The following is a 21,351-nucleotide window of genomic DNA, read 5'->3' on the forward strand; positions in this document are numbered from 1 at the left end:
CCCCTTAGTGTGGTGCAGATTATAAAGCCCCCCCCCCCCCTCTGTGTGGTGCAGATTATAAAGTGCCCCCCCCCTTTGTGTGGTGCAGATTATAAAGCCCCCCCCCCTTAGTGTGGTGCAGATTATAAAGCGCCCCCCCCCCCCTTAGTGTGGTGCAGATTATAAAGCCCCCCCTTTGTGTGGTGCAGATTATAAAGCCCCCCCCCCCTTAGTGTGGTGCAGATTATAAAGCCCCCCCTTTGTGTGGTGCAGATTATAAAGCCCCCCCCCCTTAGTGTGGTGCAGATTATAAAGCCCCCCCTTTGTGTGGTACAGAATATAAATAAAGCCCCCCCTCCTTTGTGTGGTACAGTTTATAAAGCCCCCCTTTTGTTTGGTACAGAATATAAAGCCCCCCTTTTGTTTGGTACAAAATATAAAGCCCCCCTTCGTGTGGTGCAGATTATAAAGCCCCCCTTTGTGTGGTGCAGATTATAAAGCCCCCCCCCCTTAGTGTGGTGCAGATTATAAAGCCCCCCCCCCTTTGTGTGGTACAGAATATAAATAAAGCCCCCCCTCCTTTGTGTGGTACAGTTTATAAAGCCCCCCTTTGTTTGGTACAGAATATAAAGCCCCCCTTTTGTTTGGTACAAAATATAAAGCCCCCCTTCGTGTGGTGCAGATTATAAAGCCCCCCTTTGTGTGGTGCAGATTATAACCCCCCCCCCCCCCCCCCCTCTGTGTGGTGCAGATTATAAAGCCCCCCTTTGTGTGGTGCAGATGATAAAGCCCCCCTTTGTGTGGTGCAGATTATAACCCCCCCCCCCCTATGTGTGGTGCAGATTATAAAGCCCCCCTTTGTGTGGTGCAGATTATAAAGCCCCCCTTTGTGTGGTGCAGATTATAACCCCCCCCCCCCCCCCCCCTCTGTGTGGTGCAGATTATAAAGCCCCCCTTTGTGTGGTGCAGATGATAAAGCCCCATCAGCACTGTGAGGAGATGCCGCGCTGACTCCGCAGCCAGGAGACGGATCCTCCATGCTCTGCAGCCGGTCATATCCCTTATCTCAGCCCCGGAGCACTGCACTATCACAGCCTATGCAGTCACCGCTGACCCCAACGCATTAACCCGCAGGTAGCAGTTCAGATACGGACGAGCCAAACTTCTGATCCTGAAGTGTGAAAAAGGGGCGTGTCCTGCAAAGTTTTCTAGAAGAGATAAAGGTGCAGGAGGAGCGGAGGAGGCGGCGCATGCGCAGAGCGCTTGTTTTTCCCGGAGCCGTGCATAAAGTGAGCCGGCGGACTGCAGAGCGCGTCTTTGTAGGGAGACCGCCGAGCCGAGCGCTGACAGCCGGGGCCTCCCCGATGAGCCGCCCGCACTGCAGAGCCCGTCTCCTGTGACAGCATCGCCTTTTCTACCTTTTCTTACAATCATGGTGCTGGGGAAGGTGAAGAGTTTAACCATCAGCTTCGACTGTCTGAACGGCAGCCATGTCCCCGTGTACTCCAGCGGGGACTCGGTCTCAGGGAAGGTGAATCTGGAAGTGACCGGGGAGATCCGGGTGAAGTCCCTGAAGATCCATGCCAGGGGACATGCCAAAGTGAGGTGGACGGAGTCCAGGAACGCCGGCTCCAACACTGCCTACACCCAGAACTACACCGAGGAGGTGGAGTACTTCACCCACAAGGACATCCTGATCGGCCACGAGAGAGGTGAGTGTGACACGGCCGTGTGCATGCTGCCACTGGATGGGACAGGTAGCCCGACTCTCCCGGGTGCTACAATGCAGGCATCTCCATAGTCTTCTGGGGATGGAGACTGAATGGGAGAAGTCATTGGGGGGGGGGGGGGTCGGGGGGGTGAAGGAATCATCTTGTTTTTCTGAAGTTTCCAGCAGCCTTTGTTAGAAGCGGTTCAATCCTGTTTTGGGCTAGTGGTGTCAGTGGAGAGAGTGGGAGGGGGCGCCTCCTCTGCTCGCCAGGCATTGGCTGCGGGGCTGTCACGTGGGGCAATGACTTAATAGAGCAGAGAGCTCAGCCAAAATAGCGTTCTGTGGAGATCCATTCTCTAAATATGCCTGGTCTCCTAGAAGACATGACTGATCTTCTGTAAGAAATGACTGATCTATGTGATCTGCCCGATCTTCTCTAGGATCTGCCCGATCTTCCATAAGACATGACTGATCTATGTGATCTGCCCGATCATCTCTAGGATCTGCCCCGATCGTCCATAAGACATGACTGATCTATATGATCTGCCCGATCGTCCATAAGACATGACTGATCTATGTGATCTGCCCGATCTTCTCTAGGATCTGCCCCATCGTCCATAAGACATGACTGATCTATATGATCTGCCCGATCTTCTCTAGGATCTGTCCCATCGTCCATAAGACATGACGGATCTTTAGGTTGTGCATGTTCTTTTATAAGACATGGCTGAACCTCTGGGCTCTACCTGATCTTCTCTAGGATCTTACCGATTTTCTGTAAGACATGACTGATCTCTAGGATCTGCCCCATCGTCCATAAGACATGGCTGATCTCTAGGATGTGCACATTCTTCTGTTAGACGTGACAACCTCTGGGATCTGCCTGATCCTCTATAAGACATGGTTGATCTCTAGGCTGTGCGTGATTTTGTCCAGGATGTGCCTTGGTGCTTGCTGCCCCCGGTTCTGCAGATCTGGGGACCCCACATAAGTATCTAATAGCAGCACGCCCCATCAGTCTCTTCTATTACAAGCGTGCCTTGTTTTCTCCAGAGCAGTGCCTGGGCTCGTTACGTCTATCAGGCTTTACAATGATGTAGATGTTGTATAACCGTGATAAACGTCTGCTGTGTGCGGGGCTATTATTCCACAGGCAAGTTGCAGTCTGCAGCAGTGAAGGGGTTAAGATCGTTCCTCTGCTGTTACGTGCAGCTCAGAAAGTAGCTCTCACACAAGCTTGGTTATGGGAAAGGAGGGGGGAGAGGCAGCGACGGAAAGCCGCACCCAGCCAGCCGCCGATTGGACGACAAGGTTTTTGTTAGGCTATTGTCATGGAAACGGCAGTGTGCTGGGATTGGCTGATGCTGTTGCTTAGGGCACCCGGGAGCAGGTGGCGAGAGGTGGGCGTGGCCGTGACGCTGACTGAGCCCGTAGAGCGGGGACTGGAACGTTTGGTCTTTCAGTAAATGGCTGAAGGGTCACGGTGTGCGCGGTCCTGTAGTCTGAGATGGGGGCCGGGACCGCCATTTTATATACATAGTGTATTGTGAGCAAGGAGCACACGAGCCCAAATCCGGAGCTTCTAGAAGAGTAGTCACTGAGCAGAGCTGGAGCTATGTGGTGGACACTACAGGCAGCTGCTCCCTGGGAGCAATAGCTTGTAAGAGAAGGCGAGACTTTAGATGGCATTTCACAAGCCGATCTCAGAATGGCAGTGCCATAGTCAGCAGGCATGTGGCCTTGGTTATAAGGTAGCCATGTCCTGTAGTTCTGATGGCACCAGTGTATTCTGCAGCTCCATACAGTCAGGGGAGGCAATGGGCATAGAAAAGTCACGTAAGGAGGATGCAAATGGAGTAGACGGCACTTTATAGCTGGGAGATTGTAGATGGAGTACAACCTCGTGTGCCATGTGTAGGGTACGACCGCGTGTGCCCCGGTCGCGTACCATGTGTAGGGTACGACCGCGTGTGCCCCGGTCGCGTACCATGTGTAGGGTACAACCTCGTGTACCATGTGTAGGGTACGACCGTGTGTGCCCCGGTCGCATACCATGTGTAGGGTACGACCGCGTGTGCCCCGGTCGCGTACCATGTGTAGGGTACAACCTCGTGTACCATGTGTAGGGTACGACCGTGTGTGCCCCGGTCGCGTACCATGTGTAGGGTACGACCGTGTGTGCCCCGGTCGCGTACCATGTGTAGGGTACGACCGTGTGTGCCCCGGTCGCGTACCATGTGTAGGGTACGACCGCGTGTGCCCCGGTCGCGTACCATGTGTAGGGTACGACCGCGTGTGCCCCGGTCGCGTACCATGTGTAGGGTACGACCGCGTGTGCCCCGGTCGCGTGCCATGTGGCTGTACAGGACACAACTGGTCCTAATTAAACCAGTGAAGACTATGCTGTTTAATCTGTGCTGTTAATGGCCTAACAATACAGACCGGCTAAATATTGGAGCCCTTGTTAGTTTATTTGGGGCCCGCTGTGGTCTGTACGGCTGCGTAGTACCTGGCCAAGTGGTTGTACCAATACAGGACATGCAAAAAAGTTTAACAAACCTCATAAAACCTGTGACGATGATACAAATGGAGTACATGGCGCTTTATAGTTAGAGGAAGCTGTAAATGTTCAGAAAAACAAGGTAACCTGTAATAAAGCATGACAATGGCAAATTGAGTAGCCGGCACTAAAAAAGTAATACAATAAAGTAACACATCTGACCATACTCAAACGGCACACTTGACACTATAGAGTCCATGTGGGAGTACTGGGAGGGCTTGGTAATAATGCTGTGTCTTCCTCTGTGTAGACTGCATTTCGAGGAATATGAAAGTCGCAGCCTAATATGTAATGTTGTAGCTCGGGGGGTAGAAGAGCTTTAGGCAAAGGAGAGCAAGCGCTGTGGTGTCGTGTAGGACATGGCATCTGCTTGAGAACTGTTGAGCAGGTGCCTCCAGGGCATGTCCTCATGGGTGACCACGCTGGACATGCTGTTGTGTTTTTCTAGTATATGGCTACAACTAGTGATTATTTAGGAATGCACTGCCACAGGGGCCAGCGGCACGTTGGCTTGGCTCCATCCAGCGTGGTCTACAGTAGACCCGGAAGAGGTGGGCGGGCATGGCTGGAGGAGCGTAGGCAGAGAGCTGCAGCAGGCTAGGCTGTGCATGAGCTGTCTCTGCAGCAAGCTACGTCATGTCTATGCATATGAGAGACTGGCTGAGGATCTGCTTGCACCGGTTCAGGCCGGTCCTCTCCTGCTAGAGTCTGCCTGTGATTGACAGCTCAGCACTTGTTTACCACACTGTACTGCTGCTAGTGCGCTTTTCCAGGAGATTGCTGAGCTGGCACGAGGGGAAAAAAATCTTTGCAGCAAAGAAAGTATGCTGTGCTTTTATATGTAATAAAAAAGGAAAAAAATGAAAATAAAAAATTAGAGGGTTAAGCCAGTGATTGTTCGGATTACACCGACAAGTGGCTTTAGAGCGTCAGGAAAGAAAACGGCTTTGTCTTCTAGAAGTGAACTGGAATCTATTCTGTTCATCCACACTTCGAAGTTTATATTTTATAACCCTTTGTGCGTGTGCACCCAGAATCCAATTAAAAGATCACTTGTAGACCATGAAGGTCAAGTTGTTTACTGCAAGTGTGAACCCCTCCTTGTTATCTGGAATATTCGGGTGGGGTCTAACCTCCATTGTTTGCAGAAGACTAGTTAGTTGGGTTTTATCTCGTTGTCCTCCCTCTCGGGCTATGTAGGTCAGTGCTGGAGCAGAACCGTCTATGGTTCCTTATGAATAAAATCGCTTTGTGTCCTCGTTTTACAAAAACCTCACACCCCAGACTACACGGCATTAACCCCCTGTGCTTCAAGGCGTGCCCTCAAATCTAAATGGGGGTAATCGAGCAGGAGGAGATGAGATGAATCATGGCGCAAACAGGAAACTCTTAAACTGTTATCTTCTTGTTTTTCCAGATGATGATAATTCTGAAGAAGGACTGACCACTATTCTATCAGGACGCCATGAATATGCATTTAGTTTTGAGCTTCCACAGATGTAAGTATCCCCTCTCGTGCCCCAGAACCACTCCCTGATATAGAAGCTCCTTACCATAAATACAGGAGTAACCCCCACTCACTATATAGCTATACTTCATACCTATAGGGGAGGGGGGGCTTAATGTCAAATTTAAAGGGCAAAGGTCTCAAGTCAATTCTTTTGTAACTGGCCAGAATAGTCTACTATAACAAAAAAAATAATATATAGCCTTATTCTGCTATAAAATTCCAGCTAATAGTTGAATTTGCCGAACCTAGGCCTCTGCGGCAATGGGCAGTAGTACCGAGCCTGTAATGAACACTGTCACTAATCTTGCCTTCCTCTCTTGCGCAGACCACTCGCTACCTCATTTGAAGGCAGACACGGCAGTGTACGTTATTGGGTGAAGGCAGAGCTGCACAGAGCCTGGCTGCTACCAGTAAAATTAAAGAAGGAATTCACCGTGTTTGAACATATAGATATCAACACTCCTTCATTACTGGTAAGGAATTTGGGTATTTATTTTTTATTTATTTTTTTGCACATTTTATTTTTTAACAGCAAAATTTTCATATTTTTTTTTAAATTGATTTTTATAGTTTAATTTATCTCTGGAGTATAAATAACTCTTCTACAAGCCTATGCAGATACTGCATCTTAATGGCATGGAAGGATGGAGCCTATTGTTAACCTTTGCCTGGCCAGATTATGTATTATACATTGAGGAAGAGATTTTATTTTTTTATTTCTCTTCCTGTATATTATCATAAAAAAATACAGATTTTTAAAAGAAATATAGTTTACCACAAAGGGATTTTTTTTATTTATCTATTTTTCACCCCCCCCCCCCCCCCATCTTTAGTGCAGGGGGTCATTTTGTAGTTTCCTATCCCATGACTATACATAGGTAGGCACTTGACTTTAATACCCTATATTCCCACACATTTCTTCTGTCCATTGTTCTCTTTAATTTCTTTGGTTCTCATTTAATTTCTTAAATTTTTCTTTTTTTTTTCTTTCAGTCACCACAAGCAGGCACAAAAGAGAAGACTCTGTGTTGCTGGTTTTGTACCTCAGGTCCAATATCCTTAAGTGCCAAAATCGAAAGGAAGGGCTATACCCCAGGTAAGTGTGCAGAGAGAACTTTCATTTCATTTATTTAGGGTGTTTTTCTTTGTTAATAATGGGGTTGAGTGGAGTCATCTTCTTGGCCAATTGATGGCTCGAGCCAAGATGAATGTTGGTACATCAGATGAAGTTAGCACTTTGGGTTTTCTCGTTTTACATGGTCACCGCAGCTTCCTTAAAGCCTGTCTTTTTTTTTTTTTTTTTTTTAGGTGAATCAATTCAAATCTTCGCAGAGATTGAGAATTGCTCTGCCAGAATGGTCGTGCCAAAGGCGGCCATTTATCAGACGCAGACTTTCTATGCCAAAGGGAAAATGAAGGAGGTGAAGCAGCTAGTGGCCAACTTGCGGGGAGAATCTCTTTCTTCTGGAAAAACGGAAACCTGGAATGGCAAGCTGCTGAAGATTCCGCCTGTATCCCCCTCAATCATTGACTGCAGCATTATCCGCGTAGAATATTCTCTCATGGTATGTGTGACCGGATTTGTTTCAAGTATTGACTCTTTGAAAGGGATGTTTGATAATATATCTATTATTTACTCACGGGGAATGGTAATTGTGAACTATTTAGTAGCTAAGAGGGAGTCGCATAGATGGGACTTGCCGAAGTAGTGTCAGTAGGTGGCGCTAAAGACTTCCAGTCTAGTAGTTAGTCCACTGCCACTGTACTGGAGCCCACCAGGGCTGATCTGCCACATGGCCAGTGAGCTGGAATATATACAGCTCCCTATCGGTGTAATCCCTACTAATTTTTGATATCTGAGCACACTAAAGGGGGGCTGTCCGTTCTTCATAATGTTTAGTTTATTATATTTAAACTGGCTGTTTTCATTTGATAACCGTTTCTATAACCTTTCTTGTTTTTTAGGTATACGTGGATATTCCAGGCGCCATGGATTTATTTCTTAACTTGCCTCTGGTCATTGGGACAATTCCTTTGCACCCATTTGGCAGTCGGACATCCAGCGTAAGCAGTCAGTACAGCATGAATAACTGGCTGGGACTAGTTCTACCAGAGCGACCTGAAGGTACTAATTGCTGACAGGTGTCGCGATCCCATCATGTTCTTCCATGTGCTAATCACGAGCATGCGCTACATTTTCAGTACAGCTGTTTACAAGGTTTTCTTTGTTTTATTTTAGCACCTCCAAGCTATGCAGAAATTGTCACAGAAGAGCAAAGACAGAATATGGGGTCATCGAGTATTTGTGATAACTTTGAGTTGGCACTTCAAGGACCACTGTTTGCTTATATCCAAGAATTTCGTTACCTGCCTCCGCCTCTTTACTCAGAGGTAAGCAAATGTTCGGCTCGCATTATGTGACAAGCTTTATGCTCCTCATGAAGGTGGCAATTTTTGGAGGCATTGACTGATTATTAGTTCTAGATTCCCTAATCCCTATAATCAGGGCGTAGTGTTTTATGGTCACTTTTTATAATGGAAATTCTATTTGTTCTAAACCTCTAGTCCTAGCTGGATACAGCAGAAAGCTTGATGACTTATTATATTAAAGGGACACTTTCCGCTAAACTTGATATTTGTAGGAAACCGTCTTTTAGACTTTCAATTCGGTAGTACTATAGTATTAAAGATAAGATAAAATATTTTTCCGACTGCTGCAGCCAAAACCAAAGCTAAATAGATGGGTAAACTGTTGTCAGTCTACTGCTGCTGTGAGGTGTAGATGTCATCTCCAGGGTTATCCTTGTGAAAATAGTAAGTGTAGAATTGGGATAACAATATGTATTACTATATTGTTCTCTGATTGGGCTTCGAAAAAATATGTCCACAGAAAACAGTTGCATTGATTGGTGTAATTTGTATTGCACTAACTGATTAAATCTACATAAGGGTCCATTCACACATCCGTAGTGTATTGCGGATCCACAATACACCCGGCTGGCACTCCCATAGAACTGCCTATTCTTGTCCGCAATTGTGGGCAAGAATAGGATATGTTCTATTTATTTTTATTTTTTTCCGGGGCTGCGCACACTGTGTGCTGTCCACATCCATTCCTGCCCCTTAGAGAATGAATGGGTCCGCACCCGTACCGGATAATTGTGGAATGGGTGTGGACACATTCTACGGACAGGTTGGTAATATGCAATAAAGTATACATTGCAGGTTATAAACTACATGAAATGTTCAGTACTATGTTAGTTTTACTATTGGCAGCTAAACAATCCATAAGTACTGGGTGTCCTACTCCCTGACGAGTTTCACGTTGGCCCCACGATATATTTGCCAGTGGTTGCATTGTCTGTACTTACAACTTACCTGTATTTGTAGGATTCATTTAACCTCGACATTCGTTTTTTGTTTTTCTTTAGGTTGATCCAAACCCAGATCAGCCAATAGCCGAACATCCCTCCTGCCCATCTCGTTGAAGTAATGTGCAATTTTCTGCCGATGAGACTTAAGTTAACTGCCGACCACGAGACGTGGCGGCCATAGTGGAGACTACAGTTTGAGCCTCTCCTTGGAAGCTGCAAACTGAATCAACCTGTGGTCCTAATTATGGCGCTTACAGCTTTCTAACACGTTTGCGCTCCATACTTTTTGGAAGTCGGACTGCCTTGCTGTTGGCACACAAAGATGCTGCGCACTCAGGGCACACAGTCAAGCGGCAAGATGCTTGGTGCGTAGTGAAAAGAGGATTAGGGTTCCTCTGTAACACTGAATTACCACCCCTTCAGCCTGTATGTAGAGCAGCCCGGAATCACTACAGCTTTCCTCTGTACGCTTGGTTGTCTTGTGCACACCAAGACGCAACGAAGAGACAATGCAGTGACAGATGCACTATTTTTGTTTTATTGTAGCCTGGGCTCTACTTGCTTAGTACTGTCCACTATGGCTGCATGTGCACCATCTTCAGCTTGCATACAGCAGTGGATTTCTTTACACCCATCCAATGCCTTCATGCCATTTTATTGCTGTTATCATTTTGCGGCCTACTGTTGTAGAATAGCATCAATTCCAGTGGGTTAGAGAAAAATACAGAAGAGAGAGCGAAAGACTATATTAGGAAGTCAGACTTTCTGTAAGATAAGCTTACCTTCTATCAAAGACATCTTGCCTTTATACTGTCACCCCAAGCAGGATTTTGTTACAGACTTCCTACAAATCACTTAATCTCAGGAGATTTCATCACTTGCCAAACTTTAGAATGCTCTTTGTGTCTTTACGTTGCACTGTACAGTGTGGGGAGTTATGAGGTGGTGTTAGTTAATATGCACAAAAAAGCGAAATGAGAAAAAAAAATAACTCCTATTTTTTATTTTATTTTTTTGCAGGAAGATAGGGCATTAAATATTATTTTTTTCCTTGGCTCACTAGCAGATAAGATTTTGTGTAAGTGTTGAGTCATGAAAATTAGGAAGGGCGTGCAGGCACACAGTCCCCCCACTGATATAATAACACTTTACCAATGCACAAAGTTGTTAATTTTGCTTGAGATTTGACATCGTGTTTTCATTTTTATTATTTTTTTTGTGCATTTTTGTTACTGAATCATTTATGCACTGCTGTAATGAAGAAGCCTTTTTAATGGGACATTGAATAGCTAATGTATTACTGCGCTCGTCCCTACAAAATGGTTAAAGCGTAGCACATGAGATGAGTGCTTGCATCAAACCAAGTCACGTCCGATCACTGTCCGCTGTACGGCAGAGCAGAAAGGATCCGCCACCGGGTCGGGAATATTACACAGATACAGTCGCTCTCCTGATGAGAAAGAGCTTGCGACATCCACTATAATCCATGCTCTTTGCAAGTGTCCTTCTTAAGCTAATTTTAGTTAAGGTTCAGTTTAAAAAGAAGAAAAAAAAAACTTCCATAGTGAAGAGAAAAATTATTAGTCACGTTTTAAGTGATTCGTCTGACGTTTTGGTTTTCTCTATCCGACATAAGAGGAAATGACAGTAGTTTTGACATTTCCCTTCTTGTTCTCCTTATTCCTCCCCTGGATCACTGTTGTGTTTTAAGCGCTGATTAGTTCTTATGTAATTAGCATTAAAACATGTGTATTTTTATTTTTTTTCCATAATCTAGAAAATGGGGAACAATTCTTGGCTTGCCTACGAAGCTGTCGGCAACGTTTATGTCTGAATAGGGTTGACCAATATTAATAGCCACTGCAGATGTATGTGAGGTTTAGCATTAAGGCCACTGGCACTGTATCGCATGAAATGTGGTAAATCAAGAAAAAGCTTAAACTTCTGCAACGTTTATGAAAATATTTATTTGCTCTGTTGTTTAGAGGCATTATGTGTTCTTTTTTTTTTTCTTTTTTACATGTATTGGTTTTTCTTAAAAAAAAAAAAATGTAAGAAAAAAAAAAAAGTTGGCAAATATAGCCAAGTATTCAAGATGGTTTCCGATCTAGGAACAAATGAATGAATCCAAATTTCTAGAGAAAAAAAGTGCAATATTATGTGTATGCTTATAGATACTAATCTATGGCTGTTTGTATATTTTCTTTTTATATATTTGTTTTCATTTTGGTGCTGAAAATGTTATTGTAAGCTCCAGTTCAAAACAAACTTCTGTGGAAAATGTTACATTTTCCTGTTGTTCTTCCTTGTTTCAAGAAATAAAAAGTTCATTATTTTTTGTTTTATAACAACGTCTTGGATTATTTACATATATACAGTGTAAAGGTATAAAAATGCTACAAGAACAAATATTCTTAGTGGGCAATGTAATGGATACACACATCTGAGACAACATGGGTCTTGTAGACCACCTTGGAGATCTGCTTTAGCTGTACAGAAGATCTCCCACAAATAAATACGTCCGGTTTTCTCACAGAAGAGGAGCGCCCATGTTTAGGTCACAGACTGCACATGTAAGAGGTGCTTACCCTTTTAGGCTTCAGTCACACGACTGTATCCATGTGCATCCCTCACTTTTCATGGGGCTCATCTTTGAAATGCCTATTCGTAAAACATACAAGAACAGCACACGGATCACGTATATGTACTGTCCGCATGTTTTGTGGCCCCATAGAAATGAATGGGTCTGCGTGCGATTTGCAAAGAATGTGGATTACTCACAGACTAATGTAGCCTCAAAAATAAATAAAATACATAACAATTTTTTCACATTTTTATATAGATATATATTTTTTTTTTGTCTCGTATTCTGCAAAGGCACTTCATACATGCCGCAATTTATCACAGAAGAACCTTATTGGAGAGGTGTACGGAGGAATGTGTAAATCAGCTGGATTACAGAAATGGGAGGCCACACACTAGTGATATTTTTCATCCATAATCGTGCTTGGTGCTGTCAAGCCTCCCTTTTTTTTTACAAGCCACGTGTTTTTTTTTTTTTGTTTTTTTTTATTTGGTCCTTGTCGGATACAGTTGGTGATTCTTGTGCCAAACAGATTTGCACCTTAACAATGGAGGCCAAAGCAGAAGCCCAAGTCATCGATTTTGTCAATTTAAAGGGACACATCTAAAAAAAAAAAAATATATATATAGAGAGAGAGAGAGAGAGAGAGAGAAGAAAAGGAAAAAAAAGCAGCACACATTAAACACGGGTGCAAGTCCTCCTGGGGGCCTGAGACCAAGGTCCCAAATGAATATAGAAGAAAAAAAAGGCAGCACTCCAAATTGTGATGAAAAAAAGTGGACGGTTTATTCACCCATCTAGCATAAGATTTTGAGTGCTGCCTTTTTTTTCTTAGATAGATATATATATATATATCTATATATATATATCTATCTCTAATCTATCTGTAAAAATGCCCTTGACACTCCATAGAAAATATTCTTTAAGATTTTTTGACTGTTTCCCTTTTCATTTTGGCAATGCAATAATATATTGAAAGTTAAAGTACAAAATATTATACTTCTGTTGCAGTCGGCACAGAGAGATATAACTACTATATACATAGGTAACCCATTGTCAGTTTACTGCTGCAGTGTGAGGAAGATGCCATCCTCTAGTATAATTGTAGAATTAGGAGAGCAGTATGACAGCTGTATGGTTCTCATGATCGCCTAGATAAAGATGGCAATAGAAGAGTATTGCACATATCAGTGTGATGCTCTAATTGAGTGAGTCTTCTTTCACACTGGCGTTTTGGCTTTCTGTTCAGGGCTCTCACAAGCGCTCCAAAACGGATCAGTATGCATTCTGAATGGAAAAGGATCCGCTCAGAATGCATCAGTTCTGTCTCCATTCCGCTTTGGAGGTGGACACCAAAACGCTGCTTGAAGATGCATGTGGTTGTATTATCTGAATGGATCTGCACAAAACGTGAGTGTGTCCTACTCATCCTCCTTCCTTCTCTAGTTGGAGTGAATGGTCTGAGAAAATGAAGTAAGGCTGCTTGCAGGGCTTTGGTGTCCGTCTGATGAAACTGAGCCAAACGGATCTGTCCTGGCACACAATGTAAGTCAATGGGGACGGATCCGTTTTCACTGACACAATAGAAAACGGATCCGTCCTCCATTGACTTTCAATGGTGTTCAAGACTGATCCGTCTTGGCTATGTTACCGATAATACAAACGTATCCGTTCTGAACAGATGCATGCGGTTGTATTATCTGATCGGATCCGTCCATGACAGATCCGCACAAAACGTGAGTGTGTCCTACTCATCCTCCTTCCTAGTTGGAGTGAATGGTCTGAGAAAATGAAGTAAGGCTGCTTGCCGCGCTAAAAGTCCAAACAGAGGGAGAAGTAGAATACATGGAGCAACTTCAGAAAATGATCCAATAAACAAAAAGTAGCAGCACTCCAATTGTGGTGGAAGCTAGAAGACCCCTTTATTCCCAAGGCAACGTTTCAGCCCAGCACAACGAAGCCTCGTGCAATATAATAGTGACAAGTGCATCTTTAACTACCCCTCTGCATCATTATTAATAGAATAACTTCATAGTTCATATAAAACATGATACTTGGACCTAAAAGTGACATAGTACACATATATATATATATATATATATATATATACTGGAAATGATCCAGCCATATTTAGGAATAAAATAAAAACATGGACTATTCACATCTAGGATATTAATGTGTAATAACAAATGTATGGTAGGGACCCCTTAACTTGTAGCATTGTCCTCCAAAACAACTTTCATAGGCAAACACAAAATTATGATAATCTAGCACTTTTGTAAAAAAAAAAAAAAGCAAAACCTTATGGAATCTCATGAATAATGATGAAATAAAGTTGTATTTTATGTTCACCCTTTACTTTCGGCTGCCTTCCTATAGGTTCTCAACTTTTTTGCAAATTAATAAACTCCACTTCTCTTCCATTGATAATGTAGAATATTTGAAGCCTGGCAATAGTTAGGTCACAGTAATGCTGGATTTGACTGAAATCAAGAAAAGTCATTTTTGATTGCTAACAAGACTGGAGTTTCTTTTGGAATATAGTCCTGGTACATCACACTTTTTATTATATAATTTTTTTGCTGTTTTTAGCAGACAGGGTCATGTAACAAGTAGAGAGCAGCACTTCCCTGGCAGGCCTGCCTCACGTGATTTTTATTGGTGCCATTCAGATCCACAATACAACGTGCATAAAATAAAAAATGATATTGACTTGTAGCTCCTAATACATCCAATTGTTGAATATACAAGGTCAGGGCTACTTAGGGCAGTTCATTTTGTACACCGAAATGCCAAATCTCGTTACCTGGTAAATTTTTGCTATGTTTGGACACACTTTTTGATTTAGTGATTTTTCTTGTGTTTTTTGTTTTGTTTATTTAGCTTTCTACTTTATAGATATATATTGAAGACATGAAAACAACGTAGCTCCCTTTTGCTTTGTTGACAACCTAGCACACTCTTGGCATTCTTTCAATCATGAGGTAGTCACCTGGAATGGTTTTCACTAAGCAGGTATGCCTCGTCAAGAGTTAGGGCCCATGCACACGACCATTGGGGGTTTAGCGGTCTGCAAGTTGCGGATCCACAAAACACGGATACCGACTGGGCACATGATGCATTTTTCTAAATGGAAGGGCCGGCCTCTAATACAACAGACCTATCCTTTTTCCGTAATCCGGACGATAATAGGCCACGTTCTATTTTTTTGTATAACGGCCATACGGACACAGAATGCAGACGGACTAATTTCCTTTTTTCTTTTTTTTTTTGCAGCGCGATTAAAGTGAATTATTCTGCATACAAGCTGCAAAAATAACTCTACGGACATGGGGAAAAATATACTTTTGTGTGCATGAGCCGATAATTTATGGAATTTCTTGCCTTCATAACGGGAGGAATTTATCATGAGGGTAACATTTGTCATGTCAGTTTTGCAGTAGTCTGCGTTGGAGTATTTTGCATCAAATTGACCAAATTTGCACACTGTAAATTTGGAGCATCTTTAAAATTAACACTTTTGTCTAGAAATGCTACTCCAGTTTTCCCACTCCACCCCCCTACTGGAATGAGTTTGCACCTTTTTTGCATCTTTAACCACTTTCAGACCGGGCCATTTACCCCCTTCCTGACCAGGCCTAATTTTGCTAATCTGACTTGTCACTTTATGTGGTAATAACTTTGGAATGTTTTTACTTATCCAAGCCATTCTGAGATAGTTTTTTTCATGACTCACTATACATCTTGTTAGTGGTAAATTTACAACAAAATGTTTTACCTTTATTTACCCCAAAAATCAAAAATTTACCAAAAATTAAAAAATGCTACATTTTCTAAATTTGAATCTCTCTACTTTTAAGAAAGATAGTGATAACTCATAAGCTAGTTAACATTCACCATATATAACATTTTTAGGACGTTAGAAGATTTACAATTTGAGGCAATTTTTTTAATCAAGAACATTTCCAAATTCAACTTTTTAAGGACCAATTCAGTTTTCACCCATAACTTACCCAACTTTAGAAGCTACATCCCTTAAATTATTAAAAACTGATTTTAGAAATGATGTTAACCCTTTAGGTTTTTCACAAGAATTAAAGCAAAATGGAGATGAAATTTCAAAATGTCACATTTTTTAAACAGATTTTCCATTTGATTCCATTTTTTCCTTTAACGCATCAAGGTTTAAGAGCAAAACATAAATCAATATTTATTACCCTAATTCTACAGTTTAGGCTACTTTCACACTGGCGTTTCTGGGTCCGCTTGTGAGATCCGTTTCAGGGCTCTCACAAGCGGCCCAAAACGGATCAGTTCAGCCCCAATGCATTCTGAATGGATAAGGATCCATTCAGAATGCATCAGTTTGACTCCGTTCAGCCTCGATTCCGCTCTAGAGGCGGACACCAAAGCGCTGCTCGCAGCGTTTTGATGTCCGCCTGACGATGCGGAGCCAAACGGATCCGTCCTGACTTACAATGTAAGTCAATGGGGACGGATCCGTTTTCACTGACACAGTATGGTGCAATTGAAAACAGATCCATCCTCCCATAGAATTTTTTTTATTTATTTTGTTCATAGTAATGCAAACGGATCCGTTCTGAACGGATACAAACGTTTGCATTACAGGTGCGGATCCGTCTGTGCAGATACCAGACGGATCGGCACCTAATGCAGGTGTGAAAGTAGCCTTACAGAACTACCCCATGTGTGGCCGTAAACTGCCGTAGGACCACACGGCAGGGCACAGAAGGCAAGAAGCGCCTTGGTTTTTGGAGGGCAGATTTTGCTGGAATGGTCTTAGGGTGCTATGTTAGATTTGAAGATACCTTGAGGTACCCCCACAGTGGAAACCCCCAAAAAGCAACCACATTTTGGAAACTACATTAACCCAAGGAATTTTTAAGAAGTGTAGTGAGCACTTTGACCCAACAGGGTTTTTTTTTTTGTCTTGTTTTGTTTTTACAAGAAAATGGTGCTTTAGGCCTAAACTTTTTTTTTTTTTACATTTACAAGGGCTAACATGAGAAAATCATTCAACAATTTGTGTTCCATTTTATCCTTAATACAGCAGCACTCAATATGTGGTCATAAACTGTTGTTTGGGCATACGCCAGGGTTTAGAAGGGAAGGAGTGACTTCTGGATTTTCTAACATGGAATTTGCTGAAATATTAGAGCCATAACTTTTTTATTTTTGATTGAGCTGTGTGGGGGCTTATTTTTTGCAGGACAAGCTGTAGTTTTTATTAGCACCATTTTGGGATACATTTGGCTTTCTAATCGCTTTTTACCTAATTTGTTGGAAGGGGAGGTGGGCAAAAATTGCAATTCTGTCAGTGTTTTTTATTTTAATTTTTTTATGAGGTTAACCATGTGGTATGAGGGTGAAATGATTATGGTGATACTATATATATATATATATATATATATATATATGAGGGAAAAAAAGAGGACTGCACTCCAAATTGTGATGAAAATCCAAGCTGTTTTATTCACCCATAGTATGGCAAATCTTGCAAGATTTGCCATACTATGGGTGAATAAAACAGCTTGGATTTTCATCACAATTTGGAGTGCAGTCCTCTTTTTTCTCTTTTATACCATTGGGGATTGCCGTCACCCCTTTTGGACTTTGCACCCATTCTCAGGTTGGTGCTCCCATTGGACTTTCTCTTTTTATATATATATATATATATATATATATATGCAAAGAAAAAATCCAAGGCAGCACACAAAAATCTGTGAAAAAATAGGGTGTTTATTCCCCCATGTGAAGACAGCTGTCTTCACATGGGGGAATAAACACCCTATTTTTTCACGGATTTTTGTGTGCTGCCTTGGATTTTTTCTTTGCATATCTGAATTGGATCCAGTCCGTGGTCTGCTCCAAGGAATTGCACCTTCTTAGTGTGTGCTGCTCATCTACTTTTTTGTTTTATATATATATATATATATGTGTATATATATATATATATATATACAGTACATATACATATATACAGTATATATATACAGTACAGACCAAAAGTTTGGACACACCTTCTCATTTAAAGAGTTTTCTTTATTTTCATGACTATGAAAATTGTAGATTCACACTGAAGGCATCAAAACTATGAATTAACACATGTGGAATTATATACATAACAAAAAAGTGTGAAACAACTGAAAATATGTCATATTCTAGGTTCTTCAAAGTAGCCACCTTTTGCTTTGATTACTGCTTTGCACACTCTTGGCATTCTCTTGATGAGCTTCAAGAGGTAGTCATCTGAAATGGTTTTCACTTCACAGGTGTGCCCTGTCAGGTTTAATAAGTGGGATTTCTTGCCTTATAAATGGGGTTGGGACCATCAGTTGCGTTGTGGAGAAGTCAGGTGGATACACAGCTGATAGTCCTACTGAATAGACTGTTAGAATTTGTATTATGGCAAAAAAAAAAGCAGCTAAGTAAAGAAAAACGAGTGGCCATCATTACTTTAAGAAATGAAGGTCAGTCAGTCAGAAAAATTGGGAAAACTTTGAAAGTGTCCCCAAGTGCAGTCACAAAAACCATCAAGCGCTACAAGAAACTGGCTCACATGCGGACCGCCCCAGGAAAGGAAGACCAAGAGTCACCTCTGCTGCAGATTATAAGTTCATCCGAGTCACTAGCCTCAGAAATCGCAGGTTAACAGCAGCTCAGATTAGAGACCAGGTCAATGCCACACACAGTTCTAGCAGCAGACACATCTCTAGAACAACTGTTAAGAGGAGACTGTGTGAATCAGGCCTTCATGGTAGAATATCTGCTAGGAAACCACTGCTAAGGACAGGCAATAAGCAGAAGAGACTTGTTTGGGCTAAAGAACACAAGGAATGGACATTAGACCAGCGGAAATCTGTGCTTTGGTCTGATGAGTCCAAATTTGAGATCTTTGGTTCCAACCACTGTGTCTTTGTGTGACGCAGAAAAGGTGAACGGATGGACTCTACATGCCTGGTTCCCACCGTGAAGCATGGAGGAGGAGGTGTGATGGTGTAGGGGTGCTTTGCTGGTGACACTGTTGGGGATTTATTTAAAATTGAAGGCATACTGAACCAGCATGGCTACCACAGCATCTTGCAGCGGCATGCTATTCCATCCGGTTTGCGTTTAGTTGGACCATCATTTATTTTTCAACAGGACAATGACCCCAAACACACCTCCAGGCTGACCATAAAGGAGAGTAATGGGGTGCTGCGCCAGATGACATGGCCTCCACAGTCACCGGACCTGAACCCAATCAAGATGGTTTGGGGTGAGCTGGACCACAGAATGAAGGCAAAAGGGCCAACAAGTGCTAAGCATCTCCGGGAACTCCTTCAAGGCTGTTGGAAGACCATTTCAGGTGACTACATCTTGAAGCTCATCAAGAGAATGCCAAGAGTGTGCAAAGCAGTAATCAAAGCAAAAGGTGGCTACTTTGAAGAACCTAGAATATGACATATTTTCAGTTGCTTCACACTTTTTTGTTATGTATATAATTCCATATGTGTTAATTCATAGTTTTGATGCCTTCAGTGTGAATCTACAATTGTCATAGTAATGAAAATAAAGAAAACTCTTTGAATGAGAAGGTGTGTCCAAACTTTTGGTCTGTACTGTATATATTCTGTATATCTGAGGAGAGTTATTGCAGGACCAGTGAGATAAGACATTGAGCGGGATGTAGCTCTGCCCCTTTACCTACAAGGGCCAGGTTGCTCTTCAGAAAGAGTGAAGGTCTGGGTAGGTAATTTTTTATTTTTTTTAAAGCGTGCCAGATTATCTCAAGGGGTTGTGCAGTTGCGTAATATTGATGACCTATCCTGGGGTTAACCTGAATGTCATCTCCTTTGTAGCAGTGGCAAAGTTTAATTACATCTGCTCACCAGAAATACTGTTATGTAGCTGACTGACATTAGCGATGTGCTAATGTCAGCACTACATACCAGTGTGTTTCTAACGTTAGTCCCTGCAGCCGCTTTTGTTAAAAAAGCACTTTTATTATATGCTAATGAGCCTCTAGGTGCTATGTGGGCGTAAAATCAGCACCTAGAGGCTCCGTCCACTCACCCTGTATTCTGTCCAGGTCCAGTGTTGTGCCCGCCCAGCTCCTCTTGATTGATGCCACTGTTCCCTGTATCGTTGGCGAAATCCCACGCCTGCGCCGTTCACTTCGGCGCAGGCGCAGTGAGTGAAGGCCGCTCTCCTGATGCCGGCTTCCTCACTGGCATCCATCAAGAGGAGCTGGGCGGGCACAACACTGGACCTGGGCGGAATACAGGGTGAGTGGACGGAGCCTCTAGGTGCTGATTTTACGCCCACATAGCACCTAGAGGCTCATTAGCATATAATAAAAGTGCTTTTTTTTTAACACAAACGGCTGCAGGGACTAACGTTAGAAACACACTGTTATGTAGTGCTGACATGGGCGCATCGCTAATGTCAGTCAGCTACATAACAGTATTTCTGGTGATAGAAACCCCTTTAACGTGAATGGTACACGCAGTGGTAGTTACGCTGCATCGCCGGTACTAAGGAGATGACAGGTAGGTAAACTTTGAAGAGGAAGCAGTACTTGCAAAAGCACCGCAATCTCTTCAAACTGCTGATGAGCAGGGGAGCCACAAGTCAGACCCTCGCCAATGTGATATTAATGACCTATTATATCAATATCAATATTACATTGATTGCATTTATTTATTACATACAAATTATGGCTACTTTCACACTAGCGTTCGGGCGGATCCGTTCTGAACGGATCCGCCCATAATAATGCAGACGGAGGCTCCGTTCAGAACGGATCCGTCTGCATTATATTAGCTAAAAAAAGCTAAGTGTGAAAATAGCCTGGGACGGATCCGTCCAGACTTGTGGCATCTTCAAACGGATCCGTCCCCATTGACTTACATTGAAAGTCTGGACGGATCCGCACGGATCCGCACGCCTCCGAACGGCCAGGCGGACACCCGAACGCTGCAAGCAGCGTTCAGCTGTCCGCCTGTCCGTGCGGAGGCGAGCGGAGCGGAGGCTGAACGCCACCAGACTGATGCAGTCTGAGCGGATCCGCCTCCATTCAGACTGCATCAGGGCTGGACGGCTGCGTTCGGGTCCGCTCGTGAGCTCCTTCAAACGGAGCTCACGAACGGAAACCCGAACGCTAGTGTGAAAGCAGCCTAACATGCATTGTGTTTTAGCTTTTGTACACATTTATTTTATTTTACGGGATGTGCTGACTAACTATATAGGCAAAGTACCCGCACCCTGCTCACAGATATACTGTACTCGGGAGGTATGATGTATGGTGGCGTGATATGTAGATGTAGAAAGTAATATCATGTTCTACCGACGCTGTAAGAAAGAGTAAATAGTAGACCTTCCTGTTTAAAGCTATTTGTCCATTCCTCTGGTGTTTGAGCAGCTTGTTAGGGAAGTCTCTGGTTCGGCACTTCATGTCACCACACACTCGCATATTTTGTGAAGATGCTTTCCTTAAACGGGGTTGTTCAAGTTCATAGAAAACCTGGCCAGAGGAAAGGAATGTGATAAAATAACAAAAAAACAAACAGTACTGACCTGTTAGATCCACCGCTGCAGAGCTCCCTGATTTTTTGCTTGGCCGCAGGATTA

At 43.1% G+C, this 21,351-nt stretch overlaps 1 protein-coding gene across 1 annotated transcript; it reads left to right on the forward strand.

Annotated features, from left to right (window-relative positions):
- Nucleotides 1-1,258: 1,258 nt before the first annotated feature.
- On the forward strand, nt 1,259-11,482 carry ARRDC3 (arrestin domain containing 3). Its single transcript, XM_044276009.1, has 8 exons — nt 1,259-1,691; nt 5,668-5,749; nt 6,086-6,233; nt 6,754-6,856; nt 7,069-7,325; nt 7,726-7,885; nt 8,000-8,151; nt 9,192-11,482. The coding sequence occupies exons 1-8, from the start codon at nt 1,412-1,414 to the stop codon at nt 9,246-9,248; spliced, it is 1,239 nt and encodes a 412-aa protein (XP_044131944.1). The 5' UTR covers nt 1,259-1,411; the 3' UTR covers nt 9,249-11,482.
- The last annotated feature ends 9,869 nt before the right edge of the window (nt 11,483-21,351 follow it).

This window comes from Bufo gargarizans, chromosome 1 (genome assembly GCF_014858855.1).
Source record: "Bufo gargarizans isolate SCDJY-AF-19 chromosome 1, ASM1485885v1, whole genome shotgun sequence".
NCBI lineage: Eukaryota > Metazoa > Chordata > Amphibia > Anura > Bufonidae > Bufo > Bufo gargarizans.

Coding starts and splice junctions, on each gene's coding strand:
- ARRDC3 (XM_044276009.1), top strand. CDS start 1,412: ATGGTGCTGGGGAAGGTGAAGAGTTTAACCATCAGCTTCGACTGTCTG. Junction 1,692..5,667: donor CCTGATCGGCCACGAGAGAG/GTGAGTGTGACA, acceptor TTGTTTTTCCAG/ATGATGATAATTCTGAAGAA. Junction 7,326..7,725: donor GCGTAGAATATTCTCTCATG/GTATGTGTGACC, acceptor CTTGTTTTTTAG/GTATACGTGGATATTCCAGG.